Source organism: Tachypleus tridentatus, chromosome 7 (assembly GCF_004210375.1).
Source record: "Tachypleus tridentatus isolate NWPU-2018 chromosome 7, ASM421037v1, whole genome shotgun sequence".
NCBI lineage: Eukaryota > Metazoa > Arthropoda > Merostomata > Xiphosura > Limulidae > Tachypleus > Tachypleus tridentatus.
This window is the reverse complement of record NC_134831.1, coordinates 113179504-113199711: the sequence shown is the minus strand read 5'-3', so window position 1 is coordinate 113199711 and position 20208 is coordinate 113179504. Positions and strand designations below refer to the sequence as shown.

The 20208-nt window shown below is 30.0% G+C and overlaps 1 protein-coding gene across 1 annotated transcript in view; it reads right to left on the bottom strand.

Annotated features, from left to right (window-relative positions):
* LOC143257777 (metabotropic glycine receptor-like) overlaps positions 1-20208 on the bottom strand; it is an 89630-nt gene that overhangs the window by 66824 nt on the left and 2598 nt on the right. Inside the window, exon 2 of the mRNA XM_076516808.1 lies at positions 1449-2753. Within this exon, the coding sequence (XP_076372923.1) occupies positions 1449-2377 (929 nt within the window). The 5' untranslated portion in view covers positions 2378-2753. The remainder of the gene's footprint in view (positions 1-1448; positions 2754-20208) is intronic.

Below are 20208 nucleotides of genomic sequence, written 5' to 3'. Positions count from 1 at the left end.
CATCATTGTTACCACCAGTTTTATCAGTACGAAAGTTATCGTCATCATTGTTACCATCAGTTTTATCAGTACTAAAGTTATCGTTATCATTGTTACCATCAGTTTTATCAGTACGAATGTTATCAACCTCATTGCTACCATCAGTTTTTCAGTACGAAAGTTATCAACATCATTGTTACCACCAGTTTTATCGGTAGGAAACTTATCAACATCATTGTTACCACCAGTTTTATCAGTACGAATGTTATCAACATCATTGTTACTATCAGTTTTATCAATACGAAACTTATCGTCATCATTGTTACCATCAGTTTTATCAGTACGAAACTTATCGTCATCATTGTTACCACCAGTTTTATCAGTACGAAAGTTATCGTCATCATTGTTACCATCAGTTTTATCAGTACGAAACTTATCAACATCATTGTTACCACCAGTTTTATTAGTACGAAAGTTATCGTCATCATTGTTACCATCAGTTTTATCAGTACTAAAGTTATCGTCATCATTGTTACCATCAGTTTTATCAGTACGAAACTTATCGTCATCATTGTTACCATCAGTTTTATCAGTACTAAAATTATCGTCATCATTGTTACCATCAGTTTTATCAGTACGAAACTTATCGTCATCATTGTTACCATCAGTTTTATCAGTAAGAAACTTATCGTCATCATTGTCACCATCAGTTTTATCAGTACGAAACTTATCGTCATCATTGTTACCATCAGTTTTATCAGTACTAAACTTATCGTCATCATTGTTACCATCAGTTTTATCAGTACTAAAGTTATCGTCATCATTGTTACCATCAGTTTTATCAGTACGAAACTTATCGTCATCATTGTTACCATCAGTTTTATCAGTACTAAACTTATCGTCATCATTGTTACCATCAGTTTTATCAGTACTAAAGTTATCGTCATCATTGTTACCATCAGTTTTATCAGTAAGAAACTTATCGTCATCATTGTTACCATCAGTTTTATCAGTACGAAACTTATCGTCATCATTGTTACCACCAGTTTTATCAGTACGATACTTATCAACATCATTATTACCACCAGTTTTATCAGTACGAAAGTTATCGTCATCATTGTTACCATCAGTTTTATCAGTACTAAAGTTATCGTCATCATTGTTACCATCAGTTTTATCAGTACTAAACTTATCGTCATCATTGTTACCATCAGTTTTATCAGTACTAAACTTATCGTCATCATTGTTACCATCAGTTTTATCAGTACTAAAGTTATCGTCTTCATTATTGCCATCAGTTTTCTTCGTGGTTTACAGATTCAATTAATTTTATTGGCATTCTAGTGTTGAGACATTTAGAGAACTCTTGAGATTGCCAAGTTACTTACTGTTCTGTTCTCACTTTGTATAAACTTTGGTTTCTTTACATAACTACAAGAAGTTTGTATGTTTATGATAATTTTCCTTACCTAAAATCTGTGCTGTTTTTGAGTAATCCGAAAAACGGTACGGAGAAAGATATTAACCACGTGTTTTCACCACCACATTCAAAATACGGAGACGTCCACCTGCCATCAGAAAACGAAACCATAAAATCGCTGTCACCACTGGGATACGATGAGAAAGAAACCTCATGGTCTGTGTTGGTTTTCCGCTGAATGAATTCGGTATAGTTATTTAACGCGTGTTGCCAGAACCATTCGTTTCCAACAGATCCTTGTTCGTCGTACGTAACGTTATACGCGGTCGCTAAGTCCTTCGTTTCAACGTAACCGTGTTGCCTAAACGCGTACGGAGCGAACAGAAGTCGCGATAATTTTCCACGAGGAACCATAAAGCCTCTTTGAAAGCCAATACCACTAGCGTATATTAAGGGGTCACTTTGCACGTTTACTTTCACCAAAGAGTAATAAAATTCTTCGTTATAAAGTGTTCCATTGTCTTGTGAATCTTTCGAAAACAGATTTGTCAATATATTTGCTGTTTTAAGAGCAGCAAATGCTTGTCTTTCGAAAGGTTCGAAAGAGCGATTAGACAGGTCGTACCGAAAATGATCTCTCAATGACGTCCGCGTACAGTGCTGCGTATGACTACGATTGTGCGTTAATTCGATGTAATCTAGAATGGCCGAGACATAGTCTTCTTGTTGGAGAAGTTCACGGACATCATCGTCCAAAAACGTAAGTTCAGTGTCACGTTTAGGTCGCAGTTCTTCAGTTCTGCTCCCTAGCGGGGAGCCGTAACCAACAGTTTTCAGGTGTGGCCTTAAAATTAGGCTTAACTTCTCTGATTGGCTTATACTACTAAACACTAGTGAACTGTGTTCTAAAATTATAGTTACCAAAATGAACACAAAAAACGCGTATCCATCCATGAATTTCTTCATAGCGAAATGCATCTAAACGTGTTCTTTGATTATTTCGCACGAATGCAAGGTTAATTGTCTTGGAAGCATTCTTATCTGTAGCATTCTATTTGAAGCTCAAACTGTGGAAGCTGGTGACTGGAGAAATGTCAGTTCCACAATAATTGTTTTCATCTGTCACGAGACTACGAGCTGAGCACGAGGACTAGCATTTTTTTTAACCTTACAAACTTGGCACTACTACTACTGTACGGAATCGGGATGATAGAGTATCTCAATATGTATTTATATATATGTATCTGTGTGTGCTCACTTTTCTTCCTACATTCTTTCTCTCTCTCGTTCTGTCTCTATCTCTTCACCTGGGTTTTTGTTCTCTGGTTGATCGCGTCACACGATGTCATGTCACCTAAAAAAAATTGACGAATCCTTTTATTATAAATACACTGATAGCGAATAATACAAATTTAGCAAGTAGATCTTTGAAACTGAAACAGCATGTAAACTGAAGTTAACCATGAGCACAGCTATTATCCAGTAAGTTACATCAGAAGTTCATAACTTTAATTTCGTGATAAAAAAATCTCATATGTAAATAACTATACAAACTCATGCTAACTATTGTTAAGTCGTGTGTTTTTTTTAACCCGAGTCATTTATGTATGACCACAACTCGTGTATGTTTTACGATTTTCTTGATGTCAGCTTAAGTTTAAGGGATTGTAACTCTAAAAATTGGTTTTCGATACCCACGATGAAAAAAGTATAGATTGTCCATTTTGTAGCTTGATGCTTAATTTAAAAAAAAAAAAAAAAAAAAAAACAACAACAACAATTTACTATTTTAACGCCCCCTAGTGAATTAATCTGTAAGTCTGAAAGTATATAACAATGTAGTCAGGTAGCCAATAAACGAACTATTCTAACACACAGACATAAATACGCACTAGAGTAAACATTTACCTAAATTTTTTATCATGTATTTACATAATTTAAAAGTTTGAAGAACTTAGAAAATAAAAGTTATTTTTCAACACATCTATGTAAGTCTAAATCTTCCTGAAGAAAAGCGAACACTTTCCTGATGTTAATAAGATATTATCGGTTCGTATTTGAATGTTGTTTTGTGTTAACTTGTTTTCAACAGCTAACGTAACAAGAAAGTTCAGAGAAACTTCTCGATTTTCAATTTACGAGAACATCGAACTTTTAGTAGATAACAGAAGTGTTATCCACACAAACGGGTAATGTTGTAATATGACCGATCAGAAACATGATCAGTGTCTGATCAAACGAAATATCTCAAATTTTTTGTATCTGAATTTCGCGCAAAGCTACTCGAGGGCTATCTGCGCTAGCCGTCCCTAATTTAGCAATGTAAGACTAGAGGAAAGGCAGCTAGTCATCACCACCCACCGCCAACTCTTGGGCTTCTCTTTTACCAACGAATAGTGGGATTGACCGTCACATTATAACGCCCCTTTTACCAAACAGACGCGACGGGGATGCGAACCCGCGACACTCAGATTACGAGTCGCACGCCTTAACACGCTTGGCCATGCCGGACCCAAGCGAAACAAAGTGAAAAAGTATCCAACCCTCCTCTCAGTCTGAGGTATAATATTATACATTTCTTTTTGAGTTAAGGAACCAATTATTCGATGAACTGACAAACTCTCAGGAATATAGTTCCATCAAGTCATTTAAATGAAGTAACAAAATAATAAACAGTATTTTTAGTTCTCGGAATACTATTTTTATCTCATACAAAGCTTAAGGAATCTTGATTGGTTTTAGAGAAAAACTACAAATGGCCTATCGACTGTGTCAAGCTTGGTGACTCGAACTCCGGATTTTGTCGTTCTAAGCTCTTAAACTTAGTGTTGACCCACTGGGAGACTTAAGGACCTAACAAGGAAAAATGACTGACCAGTCTATACTTATCTCATACAACACCAAGACTGGTTGTTGGTAATTATTCAAGACACATAAAATATTTAGTGATAAACAAGTGTTTATATAAAATATATTAACATTTTAATTACTGAAAAATTCTAAACAAACAAGCTGTTATACAGAATGATGACAATTCGTATATATGCATGATGTAATTTTAAATGTAAAACAACTGATTAAATGTGATTCTATTAAAATATCTACTGGCAACACTGCCTATTACCACGATAAAAATGTTTGTTTTTTTATAAAGACATCTCAGTCTGGAACTGTAATAATCATTAAAAAATGTTATTTCAAGTTTTATTTCATTTCACTGACCAATCACAAAATGTTATTTGCTAACAGTCGATGATACAAACATAAAGATATTTACTACTGTATTCTAATATAATAATTTCCATAATTGTCTCTTTAAGCCCTCAGATTTTCGCGTTCCAAACCGCAAGCAGTCATAATGGATTGTACCAGCTGTATGATCTGTATGTATTTGTTTCATAATAAACCGAATTCATGTAGCACCACACTTGTATGTCTACATGCAGTTACCAACATGACACAGTTTCATAAGAGAAAGGCCTAACATCTGTTCACCTACTAAAATTTGCGAAAAAGGTGTTAGACCACATTTGGTTAAAAGAACGAACCCTCCTAGCGTATTAGCTAATATCCAATTTTAAAACCGAAGGGTGTGTTCGTTATCTAAAGAAAATATTTGACTCGCACAATGTCGCACAATATAAACCTGTTATTATGTCTTCAAGATGAATTGGTTGAATGTTTATTTTATAGACGTGTAATAGGAGTAGAGATAAACTTTCTAAACTTTTGACAGTTTAATTCTATTTTAAGAAGTTGAAAACTGAATATTACAACAATTTCTGGATGACTTACAACCCGTGGCTGTATCAAGAACGTCATGTTATACCAAGTGGCAAATACTTAAAACTGTTCTGTTTTTATTTTCATCTAAAGCATACTCATCAAAGTATTACTGTGTTAAAACTGATTGGAATATCTTGGTTTTGTGCTTCCGCGTTTCTTGTTTGCTTGATGATAGAAATATGTTTAGTTTTAATTAACCTTTGGTGACAGAAGTACGTGAGGCCATTTGAATATCCATATTATATTGTCATCTAGCTTAGGTGTTATTAGGAATTATCCATATTATATTGTCATCTAGCTTAGGTGTTATTAGGAATTATCCATATTATATTGTCATCTAGCTTAGGTGTTATTAGGAATTATCCATATTATATTGTCATCTAGCTTAGGTGTTATTAGGAATTATCCATATTATATTGTCATCTAGCTTAGGTGTTATTAGGAATTATCCATATTATATTGTCATCCAGCTGAGGTGTTTTTAAAAATTTTCCATATTATATTGTCATCTAGCTGAGGTGTTTTTAGGAATTTTCCATATTATATTGTCGTCTAGCTTAGGTGTTATTAGGAATTATCCATATTATATTGTCATCTAGCTTAGGTGTTATTAGGAATTATCCATATTATATTGTCATGTAGCTTAGGTGTTATTAGGAATTATCCATATTATATTGTCATCTAGCTTAGGTGTTATTAGGAATTATCCATATTATACTGTCATCTAGCTTAGGTGTTATTAGGAATTATCCATATTATATTGTCATCCAGCTGAGGTGTTTTTAGGAATTATCCATATGATATTGTCATCTAGCTGAGGTGTTTTTAGGAATTATCCATATTATATTGTCATCTAGCTTAGGTGTTATTAGGAATTATCCATATTCTATTGTCATCTAGCTTAGGTGTTATTAGGAATTATCCATATTATATTGTCATCTAGCTTAGGTGTTATTAGGAATTATCCATATTATATTGTCATCTAGCTCAGGTGTTATTGGGAATTATCCATATTATATTGTCATCTAGCTTAGGTGTTATTAGGAATTATTCATATTTTATTGTCATCTAGCTTAGGTGTTATTAGGAATTATCCACATTATATTGTCATCTAGCTTAGGTATTATTAGGAATTATCCATATTATATTGTCATCTAGCTTAGGTGTTTTTAGGAATTATCCATTTATATTGTCATCTAGCTTAGGTGTTATTAGGAATTATCCATATTATATTGTCATCTAGCTTAGGTGTTATTAGGAATTATCCATATTATATTGTCATGTAGCTTAGGTGTTATGAGGAATTATCCATATTATATTGTCATGTCGCTTAAGTGTTATTAGGAATTATCCATATTATATTGTCATGTAGCTTAGGTGTTATGAGGAATTATCCATATTATATTGTCATGTCGCTTAAGTGTTATTAGGAATTATCCATATTATATTGTCATGTAGCTTAGGTGTTATTAGGAATTATCCATATTATGTTGTCATCTAGCTTAGGTGTTATTAGGAATTATCCATATTATATTGTCATCTAGCTTAGGTGTTATTAGGAATTATCCATATTATATTGTCATCTAGCTTAGGTGTTATTAGGAATTATCCATATTATATTGTCATCTAGCTTAGGTGTTATTAGCAATTATTCATATTTTATTGTCATCTAGCTTAGGTGTTGTTAGGAATTATCCATATTATATTGTCATGTAGCTTAGGTGTTATTAGGAATTATCCACATTATATTGTCATCTACTTTAGGTGTTATTAGGAATTATCCATATTATATTGTCATCTAGTGTAGGTATTATTAGGAATTATCCATATTATATTGTCATCTAGCTTATGTGTTATTAGGAATTATCCATATTATATTGTCATCTAGCTAATGAGTTATTAGGAATTATCCACATTATATTGTCATCTAGCTTAGGTATTATTAGAAATTATCCATATTATATTGTCATCTAGCTTAGGTGTTTTTAGGAATTATCCATATTATATTGTCATCTAGCTTAGGTGTATTCAGGAATTATCCATATTATATTGTCATCTATCTTAGGTGTTATTAGGAATTATCCATATTATATTGTCATCTATCTTAGGTGTTATTAGGAATTATCCATATTATATTGTCATCTATCTTAGGTGTTATTAGGAATTATCCATATTATATTGTCATCTAGCTTGGGTGTTATTAGGAATTATCCATATTATATTGTCATCCAGCTGAGGTGTTTTTAGGAATTATCCGTTTTATATCGTCATCTAGCTTAGGTGTTTTTAGGAATTATCCGTTTTATATCGTCATCTAGCTTAGGTGTTATTAGGAATTATCCATATTATATTGTCATCTAGCTTGGGTGTTATTAGGAATTATCCATATTATATTGTCATCTAGCTTAGGTGCTATTAGGAATTATCCATATTATATTGTCATCCAGCTGAGGTGTTTTTAGGAATTATCCGTTTTATATCGTCATCTAGCTTAGGTGTTTTTAGGAATTATCCGTTTTATATCGCATCTAGCTTAGGTGTTATTAGGAATTATCCATATTATATTGTCATCTAGCTTGGGTGTTATTAGCAATTATTCATATTATATTGTCATCTAGCTTAGGTGCTATTAGGAATTATCCATATTATATTGTCATCTAGCTTAGGTGTTATTAGGAATTATCCATATTATATTGTCATCTAGCTTAGATGTTATTAGGAATTATCCATATTATATTGTCATCTAGCTTAGGTGTTTTTAGGAATTATTCGTTTTATATTGTCATCTAGCTTAGGTGTTATTAGGAATTATCCATATTATATTGTCATCTATCTTAGGTGTTTTTAGGAATTATCCATATTATATTGTCATCTAGCTTAGGTGTATTCAGGAATTATTCATATTTTATTGTCATCTAGCTTAGGTGTTATTAGGAATTATCCACATTATATTGTCATCTAGCTTAGGTATTATTAGGAATTATCCATATTATATTGTCATCTAGCTTAGGTGTGTTTAGGAATTATCCATTTATATTGTCATCTAGCTTAGGTGTTATTAGGAATTATCCATATTATATTGTCATCTAGCTTAGGTCTTATTAGGAATTATCCATATTATATTCTCATCTAGCTTAGGTGTTATTAGGAATTATCCATATTATATTGTCATCTAGTGTAGGTATTATTAGGAATTATCCATATTATATTGTCATCTAGCTTATGTGTTATTAGGAATTATCCATATTATATTGTCATCTAGCTAATGAGTTATTAGGAATTATCCATATTATATTGTCATCTACCTTAGGTGTTTTTTAGGAATTATCCATTTATATTGTCATCTAGCTTAGGTGTTATTAGGAATTATCCATATTATATTGTCATCTAGCTTAAGTGTTATTAGGAATTATCCACATTATATTGTCATCTAGCTTAGGTATTATTAGGAATTATCCATATTATATTGTCATCTAGCTTAGGTGTTTTTAGGAATTATCCATATTATATTGTCATCTAGCTTAGGTGTATTCAGGAATTATCCATATTATATTGTCATCTAGCTTAGGTGTTTTTAGGAATTATCCGTTTTATATTGTCATCTAGCTAAGGTGTATTTAGGAATTATTCAAATTATATTGTTATCTAGCTTAGATATTATTAAGAATTATCCATATTATATTGTCATCTATCTCAGGTGTTTTTAGGAATTATCCGTTTTATATTGTCATCTAGCTTAGATATTATTAAGAATTATCCATATTATATTGTCATCTAGCTCAAGTGTTTTTAGGAATTATCCGTTTTATATTGTCATCTAGCTTAGGTGTTTTTAGGAATTATCCGTTTTATATTGTCATCTAGCTTAGGTGTTATTAGGAATTATCCATATTATATTGTCATCTATCTTAGGTATTATTAGGAATTATCCATATTATATTGTCATCTATCTTAGGTGTTATTAGGAATTATCCATATTATATTGTCATCTATCTTAGGTGTTATTAGGAATTATCCATATTATATTGTCATCTAGCTTGGGTATTATTAGGAATTATCCATATTATATCGTCATCCAGCTGAGGTGTTTTAGAATTATCCGTTTTATATCGTCATCTAGCTTAGGTGTTTTTAGGAATTATCCGTTTTATATCGTCATCTAGCTTAGGTGTTATTAGGAATTATCCATATTATATTGTCATCTAGCTTGGGTGTTATTAGGAATTATTCATATTATATTGTCATCTAGCTTAGGTGCTATTAGGAATTATCCATATTATATTGTCATCCAGCTGAGGTGTTTTAGAATTATCCGTTTTATATCGTCATCTAGCTTAGGTGTTTTTAGAATTATCCGTTTTATATCGTCATCTAGCTTAGGTGTTTTAGGAATTATCCGTTTTATATCGTCATCTAGCTTAGGTGTTATTAGAATTATCCATATTATATTGTCATCTAGCTTGGGTGTTATTAGGAATTATTCATATTATATTGTCATCTAGCTTAGGTGCTATTAGGAATTATCCATATTATATTGTCATCCAGCTGAGGTGTTTTTAGGAATTATCCGTTTTATATCGTCATCCAGCTTAGGTGTTTTTAGGAATTATCCGTTTTATATCGTCATCTAGCTTAGGTGTTATTAGGAATTATCCATATTATATTGTCATCTAGCTTGGGTGTTATTAGCAATTATTCATATTATATTGTCATCTAGCTTAGGTGCTATTAGGAATTATCCATATTATATTGTCATGTAGCTTAGGTGTTAATAGGAATTATCCATATTATATTGTCATCTACTTTAGGTGTTATTAGGAATTATCCATATTATATTGTCATCTACTTTAGGTGTTATTAGGAATTATCCATATTATATTGTCATCTAGCTTAGGTGTTATTAGGAATTATCCGTATTATATTGTCATCTAGGGTAGGTATTATTAGGAATTATCCATATTATATTGTCATCTAGCTTATGTGTTATTAGGAATTATCCATTTATATTGTCATCTAGCTTAGGTGTTATTAGGAATTATCCATATTATATTGTCATCTAGCTAATGAGTTATTAGGAATTCTCCATATTATATTGTCATCCAGCTGAGGTGTTTTTAGGAATTATCCATATGATATTGTCATCTAGCTGAGGTGTTTTTAGAAATTATCCATATTATATTGTCATGTAGCTTAGGTGTTATTAGGAATTATCCATATTATATTGTCATCTAGCTTAGGTGTTATTAGGAATTATCCATATTATATTGTCATGTAGCTTAGGTGTTATTAGGAATTATCCATATTATATTGTCATCTAGCTCAGGTGTTATTGGGAATTATCCATATTATATTGTCATCTAGCTTAGGTGTTATTAGGAATTATTCATATTTTATTGTCATCTAGCTTAGGTGTTATTAGGAATTATCCACATTATATTGTCATCTAGCTTAGGTATTATTAGGAATTATCCATATTATATTGTCATCTAGCTTAGGTGTTTTTAGGAATTATCCATTTATATTGTCATCTAGCTTAGGTGTTATTAGGAATTATCCATATTATATTGTCATCAAGCTTAGGTGTTATTAGGAATTATCCATATTATATTGTCATGTAGCTTAGGTGTTATGAGGAATTATCCATATTATATTGTCATGTCGCTTAAGTGTTATTAGGAATTATCCATATTATATTGTCATGTAGCTTAGGTGTTATTAGGAATTATCCATATTATATTGTCATCTAGCTTAGGTGTTATTAGGAATTATCCATATTATATTGTCATCTAGCTTAGGTGTTATTAGGAATTATCCATATTATATTGTCATCTAGCTTAGGTGTTATTAGGAATTATTCATATTTTATTGTCATCTAGCTTAGGTGTTGTTAGGAATTATCCATATTATATTGTCATGTAGCTTAGGTGTTATTAGGAATTATCCATATTATATTGTCATCTACTTTAGGTGTTATTAGGAATTATCCATATTATATTGTCATCTAGTGTAGGTATTATTAGGAATTATCCATATTATATTGTCATCTAGCTTATGTGTTATTAGGAATTATCCATATTATATTGTCATCTAGCTAATGAGTTATTAGGAATTATCCATATTATATTGTCATCTAGCTTAGGTGTTTTTTAGGAATTATCCATTTATATTGTCATCTAGCTTAGGTGTTATTAGGAATTATCCATATTATATTGTCATCTAGCTTAGGTGTTATTAGGAATTATCCACATTATATTGTCATCTAGTTTAGGTATTATTAGGAATTATCCATATTATATTGTCATCTAGCTTAGGTGTTTTTAGGAATTATCCGTTTTATATCGTCATCTAGCTTAGGTGTTTTTAGGAATTATCCGTTTTATATCGTCATCTAGCTTAGGTGTTATTAGGAATTATCCATATTATATTGTCATCTAGCTTGGGTGTTATTAGGAATTATCCATATTATATTGTCATCTAGCTTAGGTGCTATTAGGAATTATCCATATTATATTGTCATCCAGCTGAGGTGTTTTTAGGAATTATCCGTTTTATATCGTCATCTAGCTTAGGTGTTTTTAGGAATTATCCGTTTTATATCGCATCTAGCTTAGGTGTTATTAGGAATTATCCATATTATATTGTCATCTAGCTTGGGTGTTATTAGCAATTATTCATATTATATTGTCATCTAGCTTAGGTGCTATTAGGAATTATCCATATTATATTGTCATGTAGCTTAGGTGTTAATAGGAATTATCCATATTATATTGTCATCTACTTTAGGTGTTATTAGGAATTATCCATATTATATTGTCATCTAGCTTAGGTGTTTTTAGGAATTATCCGTTTTATATTGTCATCTAGCTTAGGTGTATTTAGGAATTATTCAAATTATATTGTTATCTAGCTTAGATATTATTAAGAATTATCCATATTATATTGTCATCTATCTCAGGTGTTTTTAGGAATTATCCGTTTTATATTGTCATCTAGCTTAGATATTATTAAGAATTATCCATATTATATTGTCATCTAGCTCAAGTGTTTTAAGGAATTATCCGTTTTATATTGTCATCTAGCTTAGGTGTTTTTAGGAATTATCCGTTTTATATTGTCATCTAGCTTAGGTGTTATTAGGAATTATCCATATTATATTGTCATCTATCTTAGGTGTTATTAGGAATTATCCATATTATATTGTCATCTATCTTAGGTGTTATTAGGAATTATCCATATTATATTGTCATCTATCTTAGGTGTTATTAGGAATTATCCATATTATATTGTCATCCAGCTTGGGTATTATTAGGAATTATCCATATTATATTGTCATCCAGCTGAGGTGTTTTTAGGAATTATCCGTTTTATATCGTCATCTAGCTTAGGTGTTTTTAGGAATTATCCGTTTTATATCGTCATCTAGCTTAGGTGTTATTAGGAATTATCCATATTATATTGTCATCTAGCTTGGGTGTTATTAGGAATTATTCATATTATATTGTCATCTAGCTTAGGTGCTATTAGGAATTATCCATATTATATTGTCATCCAGCTGAGGTGTTTTTGGGAATTATACGTTTTATATCGTCATCTAGCTTAGGTGTTTTTAGGAATTATCCGTTTTATATCGTCATCTAGCTTAGGTGTTATTAGGAATTATCCATATTATATTGTCATCTAGCTTGGGTGTTATTAGCAATTATTCATATTATATTGTCATCTAGCTTAGGTGCTATTAGGAATTATCCATATTATATTGTCATGTAGCTTAGGTGTTAATAGGAATTATCCATATTATATTGTCATCTACTTTAGGTGTTATTAGGAATTATCCATATTATATTGTCATCTACTTTAGGTGTTATTAGGAATTATCCATATTATATTGTCATCTAGCTTAGGTGTTATTAGGAATTATCCGTATTATATTGTCATCTAGGGTAGGTATTATTAGGAATTATCCATATTATATTGTCATCTAGCTTATGTGTTATTAGGAATTATCCATTTATATTGTCATCTAGCTTAGGTCTTATTAGGAATTATCCATATTATATTGTCATCTAGCTTAGGTGTTATTAGGAATTATCCATATTATATTGTCATCTAGTGTAGGTATTATTAGGAATTATCCATATTATATTGTCATCTAGCTTATGTGTTATTAGGAATTATCCATATTATATTGTCATCTAGCTAATGAGTTATTAGGAATTATCCATATTATATTGTCATCCAGCTGAGGTGTTTTTAGGAATTATCCATATGATATTGTCATCTAGCTGAGGTGTTTTTAGGAATTATCCATATTATATTGTCATCTAGCTTAGGTGTTATTAGGAATTATCCATATTATATTGTCATTTAGCTTAGGTGTTATTAGGAATTATCCATATTATATTGTCATGTAGCTTAGGTGTTATTAGGAATTATCCATATTATATTGTCATCTAGCTCAGGTGTTATTGGGAATTATCCATATTATATTGTCATCTAGCTTAGGTGTTATTAGGAATTATTCATATTTTATTGTCATCTAGCTTAGGTGTTATTAGGAATTATCCACATTATATTGTCATCTAGCTTAGGTATTATTAGGAATTATCCATATTATATTGTCATCTAGCTTAGGTGTTTTTAGGAATTATCCATTTATATTGTCATCTAGCTTAGGTGTTATTAGGAATTATCCATATTATATTGTCATCTAGCTTAGGTGTTATTAGGAATTATCCATATTATATTGTCATCTAGCTTAGGTGTTATTAGGAATTATCCATATTATATTGTCATCTAGCTTAGGTGTCATTAGGAATTATTCATATTTTATTGTCATCTAGCTTAGGTGTTGTTAGAATTATCCATATTATATTGTCATGTAGCTTAGGTGTTATTAGGAATTATCCATATTATATTGTCATCTACTTTAGGTGTTATTAGGAATTATCCAAATTATATTGTCATCTAGTGTAGGTATTATTAGGAATTATCCATATTATATTGTCATCTAGCTTATGTGTTATTAGGAATTATCCATATTATATTGTCATCTAGCTTAGGTGTTTTTAAGGAATTATCCATTTATATTGTCATCTAGCTTAGGTGTTATTAGGAATTATCCATATTATATTGTCATCTAGCTTAGGTGTTATTAGGAATTATCCACATTATATTGTCATCTAGCTTAGGTATTATTAGGAATTATCCATATTATATTGTCATCTAGCTTAGGTGTTTTTAGGAATTATCCATATTATATTGTCATCTAGCTTAGGTGTATTCAGGAATTATCCATATTATATTGTCATCTAGCTTAGGTGTTATTAGGAATTATCCATATTATATTGTCATCTATCTTAGGTGTTATTAGGAATTATCCATATTATATTGTCATCTATCTTAGGTGTTATTAGGAATTATCCATATTATATTGTCATCTAGCTTGGGTATTATTAGGAATTATCCATATTATATTGTCATCCAGCTGAGGTGTTTTTAGGAATTATCCGTTTTATATCGTCATCTAGCTTAGGTGTTTTTAGGAATTATCCGTTTTATATCGTCATCTAGCTTAGGTGTTATTAGGAATTATCCATATTATATTGTCATCTAGCTTGGGTATTATTAGGAATTATCCATATTATATTGTCATCCAGCTTAGGTGCTATTAGGAATTATCCATATTATATTGTCATCCAGCTGAGGTGTTTTTAGGAATTATCCGTTTTATATCGTCATCTAGCTTAGGTGTTTTTAGGAATTATCCGTTTTATATCGTCATCTAGCTTAGGTGTTATTAGAATTATCCATATTATATTGTCATCTAGCTTGGGTGTTATTAGCAATTATTCATATTATATTGTCATCTAGCTTAGGTGCTATTAGGAATTATCCATATTATATTGTCATGTAGCTTAGGTGTTAATAGGAATTATCCATATTATATTGTCATCTACTTTAGGTGTTATTAGGAATTATCCATATTATATTGTCATCTACTTTAGGTGTTATTAGGAATTATCCATATTATATTGTCATCTAGCTTAGGTGTTATTAGGAATTATCCGTATTATATTGTCATCTAGTGTAGGTATTATTAGGAATTATCCATAATATATTGTCATCTAGCTTATGTGTTATTAGGAAGTATTCATATTATATTGTCATCTAGCTTAGGTGTTTTTAGGAATTATCCGTTTTATATTGTCATCTAGCTTAGGTGTTATTAGGAATTATCCACATTATATTGTCATCTAGCTTAGGTATTATTAGGAATTATCCATATTATATTGTCATCTAGCTTAGGTGTGTTTAGGAATTATCCATTTATATTGTCATCTAGCTTAGGTGTTATTAGGAATTATCCATATTATATTGTCATCTAGCTTAGGTCTTATTAGGAATTATCCATATTATATTGTCATCTAGCTTAGGTGTTATTAGGAATTATCCATATTATATTGTCATCTAGTGTAGGTATTATTAGGAATTATCCATATTATATTGTCATCTAGCTTATGTGTTATTAGGAATTATCCATATTATATTGTCATCTAGCTAATGAGTTATTAGGAATTATCCATATTATATTGTCATCTAGCTTAGGTGTTTTTTTAGGAATTATCCATTTATATTGTCATCTAGCTTAGGTGTTATTAGGAATTATCCATATTATATTGTCATCTAGCTTAGGTGTTATTAGGAATTATCCACATTATATTGTCATCTAGCTTAGGTATTATTAGGAATTATCCATATTATATTGTCATCTAGCTTAGGTGTTTTTAGGAATTATCCATATTATATTGTCATCTAGCTTAGGTGTATTCAGGAATTATCCATATTATATTGTCATCTAGCTTAGGTGTTTTTAGGAATTATCCGTTTTATATTGTCATCTAGCTTAGGTGTATTTAGGAATTATTCAAATTATATTGTTATCTAGCTTAGATATTATTAAGAATTATCCATATTATATTGTCATCTATCTCAGGTGTTTTTAGGAATTATCCGTTTTATATTGTCATCTAGCTTAGATATTATTAAGAATTATCCATATTATATTGTCATCTAGCTCAAGTGTTTTTAGGAATTATCCGTTTTATATTGTCATCTAGCTTAGGTGTTTTTAGGAATTATCCGTTTTATATTGTCATCTAGCTTAGGTGTTATTAGGAATTATCCATATTATATTGTCATCTATCTTAGGTGTTATTAGGAATTATCCATATTAAATTGTCATCTATCTTAGGTGTTATTAGGAATTATCCATATTATATTGTCATCTATCTTAGGTATTATTAGGAATTATCCATATTATATTGTCATCTAGCTTGGGTATTATTAGGAATTATCCATATTATATTGTCATCCAGCTGAGGTGTTTTTAGGAATTATCCGTTTTATATCGTCATCTAGCTTAGGTGTTTTAGGAATTATCCGTTTTATATCGTCATCTAGCTTAGGTGTTATTAGGAATTATCCATATTATATTGTCATCTAGCTTGGGTGTTATTAGCAATTATTCATATTATATTGTCATCTAGCTTAGGTGCTATTAGGAATTATCCATATTATATTGTCATGTAGCTTAGGTGTTAATAGGAATTATCCATATTATATTGTCATCTACTTTAGGTGTTATTAGGAATTATCCATATTATATTGTCATCTAGCTTAGGTGTTATTAGGAATTATCCGTATTATATTGTCATCTAGGGTAGGTATTATTAGGAATTATCCATATTATATTGTCATCTAGCTTATGTGTTATTAGGAATTATCCATATTATATTGTCATCTAGCTTAGGTGTTTTTTGTAATTATCCGTTTTATATTGTCATCTAGCTTAGGTATTATTAGGAATTATCCATATTATATTGTCATCTAGCTTAGATGTTATTAGGAATTATCCATATTATATTGTCATCTAGCTTAGGTGTTTTTAGGAATTATCCGTTTTATATTGTCATCTAGCTTAGGTGTTATTAGGAATTATCCATATTATATTGTCATCTATCTTAGGTGTTTTTAGGAATTATCCATATTATATTGTCATCTAGCTTAGGTGTATTCAGGAATTATTCATATTTTATTGTCATCTAGCTTAGGTGTTATTAGGAATTATCCATATTATATTGTCATCTAGCTTAGGTCTTATTAGGAATTATCCATATTATATTGTCATCTAGCTTAGGTGTTATTAGGAATTATCCATATTATATTGTCATCTAGTGTAGGTATTATTAGGAATTATCCATATTATATTGTCATCTAGCTTATGTGTTATTAGAATTATCCATATTATATTGTCATCTAGCTAATGAGTTATTAGGAATTATCCATATTATATTGTCATCTAGCTTAGGTGTTTTTAAGGAATTATCCATTTATATTGTCATCTAGCTTAGGTGTTATTACGAATTATCCATATTATATTGTCATCTAGCTTAGGTGTTATTAGGAATTATCCACATTATATTGTCATCTAGCTTAGGTATTATTAGGAATTATCCATATTATATTGTCATCTAGCTTAGGTGTTTTTAGGAATTATCCATATTATATTGTCATCTAGCTTAGGTGTATTCAGGAATTATCCATATTATATTGTCATCTAGCTTAGGTGTTTTTAGGAATTATCCGTTTTATATTGTCATCTAGCTTAGGTGTATTTAGGAATTATTCAAATTATATTGTTATCTAGCTTAGATATTATTAAGAATTATCCATATTATATTGTCATCTATCTCAGGTGTTTTTAGGAATTATCCGTTTTATATTGTCATCTAGCTTAGATATTATTAAGAATTATCCATGTTATATTGTCATCTAGCTCAAGTGTTTTTAGGAATTATCCGTTTTATATTGTCATCTAGCTTAGGTGTTTTTAGGAATTATCCGTTTTATATTCTCATCTAGCTTAGGTGTTATTAGGAATTATCCATATTATATTGTCATCTATCTTAGGTGTTATTAGGAATTATCCATATTATATTGTCATCTATCTTAGGTGTTATTAGGAATTATCCATATTATATTGTCATCTATCTTAGGTGTTATTAGGAATTATCCATATTATATTGTCATCTAGCTTGGGTATTATTAGAATTATCCATATTATATTGTCATCCAGCTGAGGTGTTTTAGGAATTATCCGTTTTATATCGTCATCTAGCTTAGGTGTTTTTAGGAATTATCCGTTTTATATCGTCATCTAGCTTAGGTGTTATTAGGAATTATCCATATTATATTGTCATCTACTTTAGGTGTTATTAGGAATTATCCATATTATATTGTCATCTACTTTAGGTGTTATTAGGAATTATCCATATTATATTGTCATCTAGCTTAGGTGTTATTAGGAATTATCCGTATTATATTGTCATCTAGGGTAGGTATTATTAGGAATTATCCATATTATATTGTCATCTAGCTTAGGTGTTTTTAGGAATTATCCGTTTTATATTGTCATCTAGCTTAGGTGTATTTAGGAATTATTCAAATTATATTGTTATCTAGCTTAGATATTATTAAGAATTATCCATATTATATTGTCATCTATCTCAGGTGTTTTTAGGAATTATCCGTTTTATATTGTCATCTAGCTTAGATATTATTAAGAATTATCCATGTTATATTGTCATCTAGCTCAAGTGTTTTTAGGAATTATCCGTTTTATATTGTCATCTAGCTTAGGTGTTTTTAGGAATTATCCGTTTTATATTGTCATCTAGCTTAGGTGTTATTAGGAATTATCCATATTATATTGTCATCTATCTTAGGTGTTATTAGGAATTATCCATATTATATTGTCATCTATCTTAGGTGTTATTAGGAATTATCCATATTATATTGTCATCTATCTTAGGTGTTATTAGGAATTATCCATATTATATTGTCATCTAGCTTGGGTATTATTAGGAATTATCCATATTATATTGTCATCCAGCTGAGGTGTTTTTAGGAATTATCCGTTTTATATCGTCATCTAGCTTAGGTGTTTTTAGGAATTATCCGTTTTATATCGTCATCTAGCTTAGGTGTTATTAGGAATTATCCATATTATATTGTCATCTACTTTAGGTGTTATTAGGAATTATCCATATTATATTGTCATCTAGCTTAGGTGTTTTTAGGAATTATCCGTTTTATATTGTCATCTAGCTTAGGTATTATTAGGAATTATCCATATTATATTGTCATCTAGCTTAGATGTTATTAGGAATTATCTATATTATATTGTCATCTAGCTTAGGTGTTTTTAGGAATTATCCGTTTTATATTGTCATCTAGCTTAGGTGTTATTAGGAATTATCCATATTATATTGTCATCTATCTTAGGTGTTATTAGGAATTATCCATATTATATTGTCATCTAGCTTGGGTATTATTAGGAATTATCCATATTATATTGTTATCCAGCTGAGGTGTTTTTAGGAATTATCCGTTTTATATCGTCATCTATCTTAGGTGTTATTAGGAATTATCCATATTATATTGTCATCTATCTTAGGTGTTATTAGGAATTATCCATATTATATTGTCATCCAGCTGAGGTGTTTTTAGGAATTATCCGTTTTATATCGTCATCTAGCTTAGGTGTTTTTAGGAATTATCCGTTTTATATCGTCATCTAGCTTAGGTGTTATTAGGAATTATCCATATTATATTGTCATCTAGCTTGGGTGTTATTAGGAATTATCCATATTATATTGTCATCCAGCTGAGGTGTTTTTAGGAATTATCCGTTTTATATCGTCATCTAGCTTAGGTGTTTTTAGGAATTATCCGTTTTATATCGTCATCTAGCTTAGGTGTTATTAGGAATTATCCATATTATATTGTCATCTAGCTTGGGTATTATTAGGAATTATCCATATTATATTGTCATGTAGCTTAAGTTTTATTAGGAATTATCCATATTATATTGTCATCTAGCTTAAGTTTTATTAGGAATTATCCATATTATATTGTCATCTAGCTTAAGTTTTATTAGGAATTTTCCATATTATATTGTCATC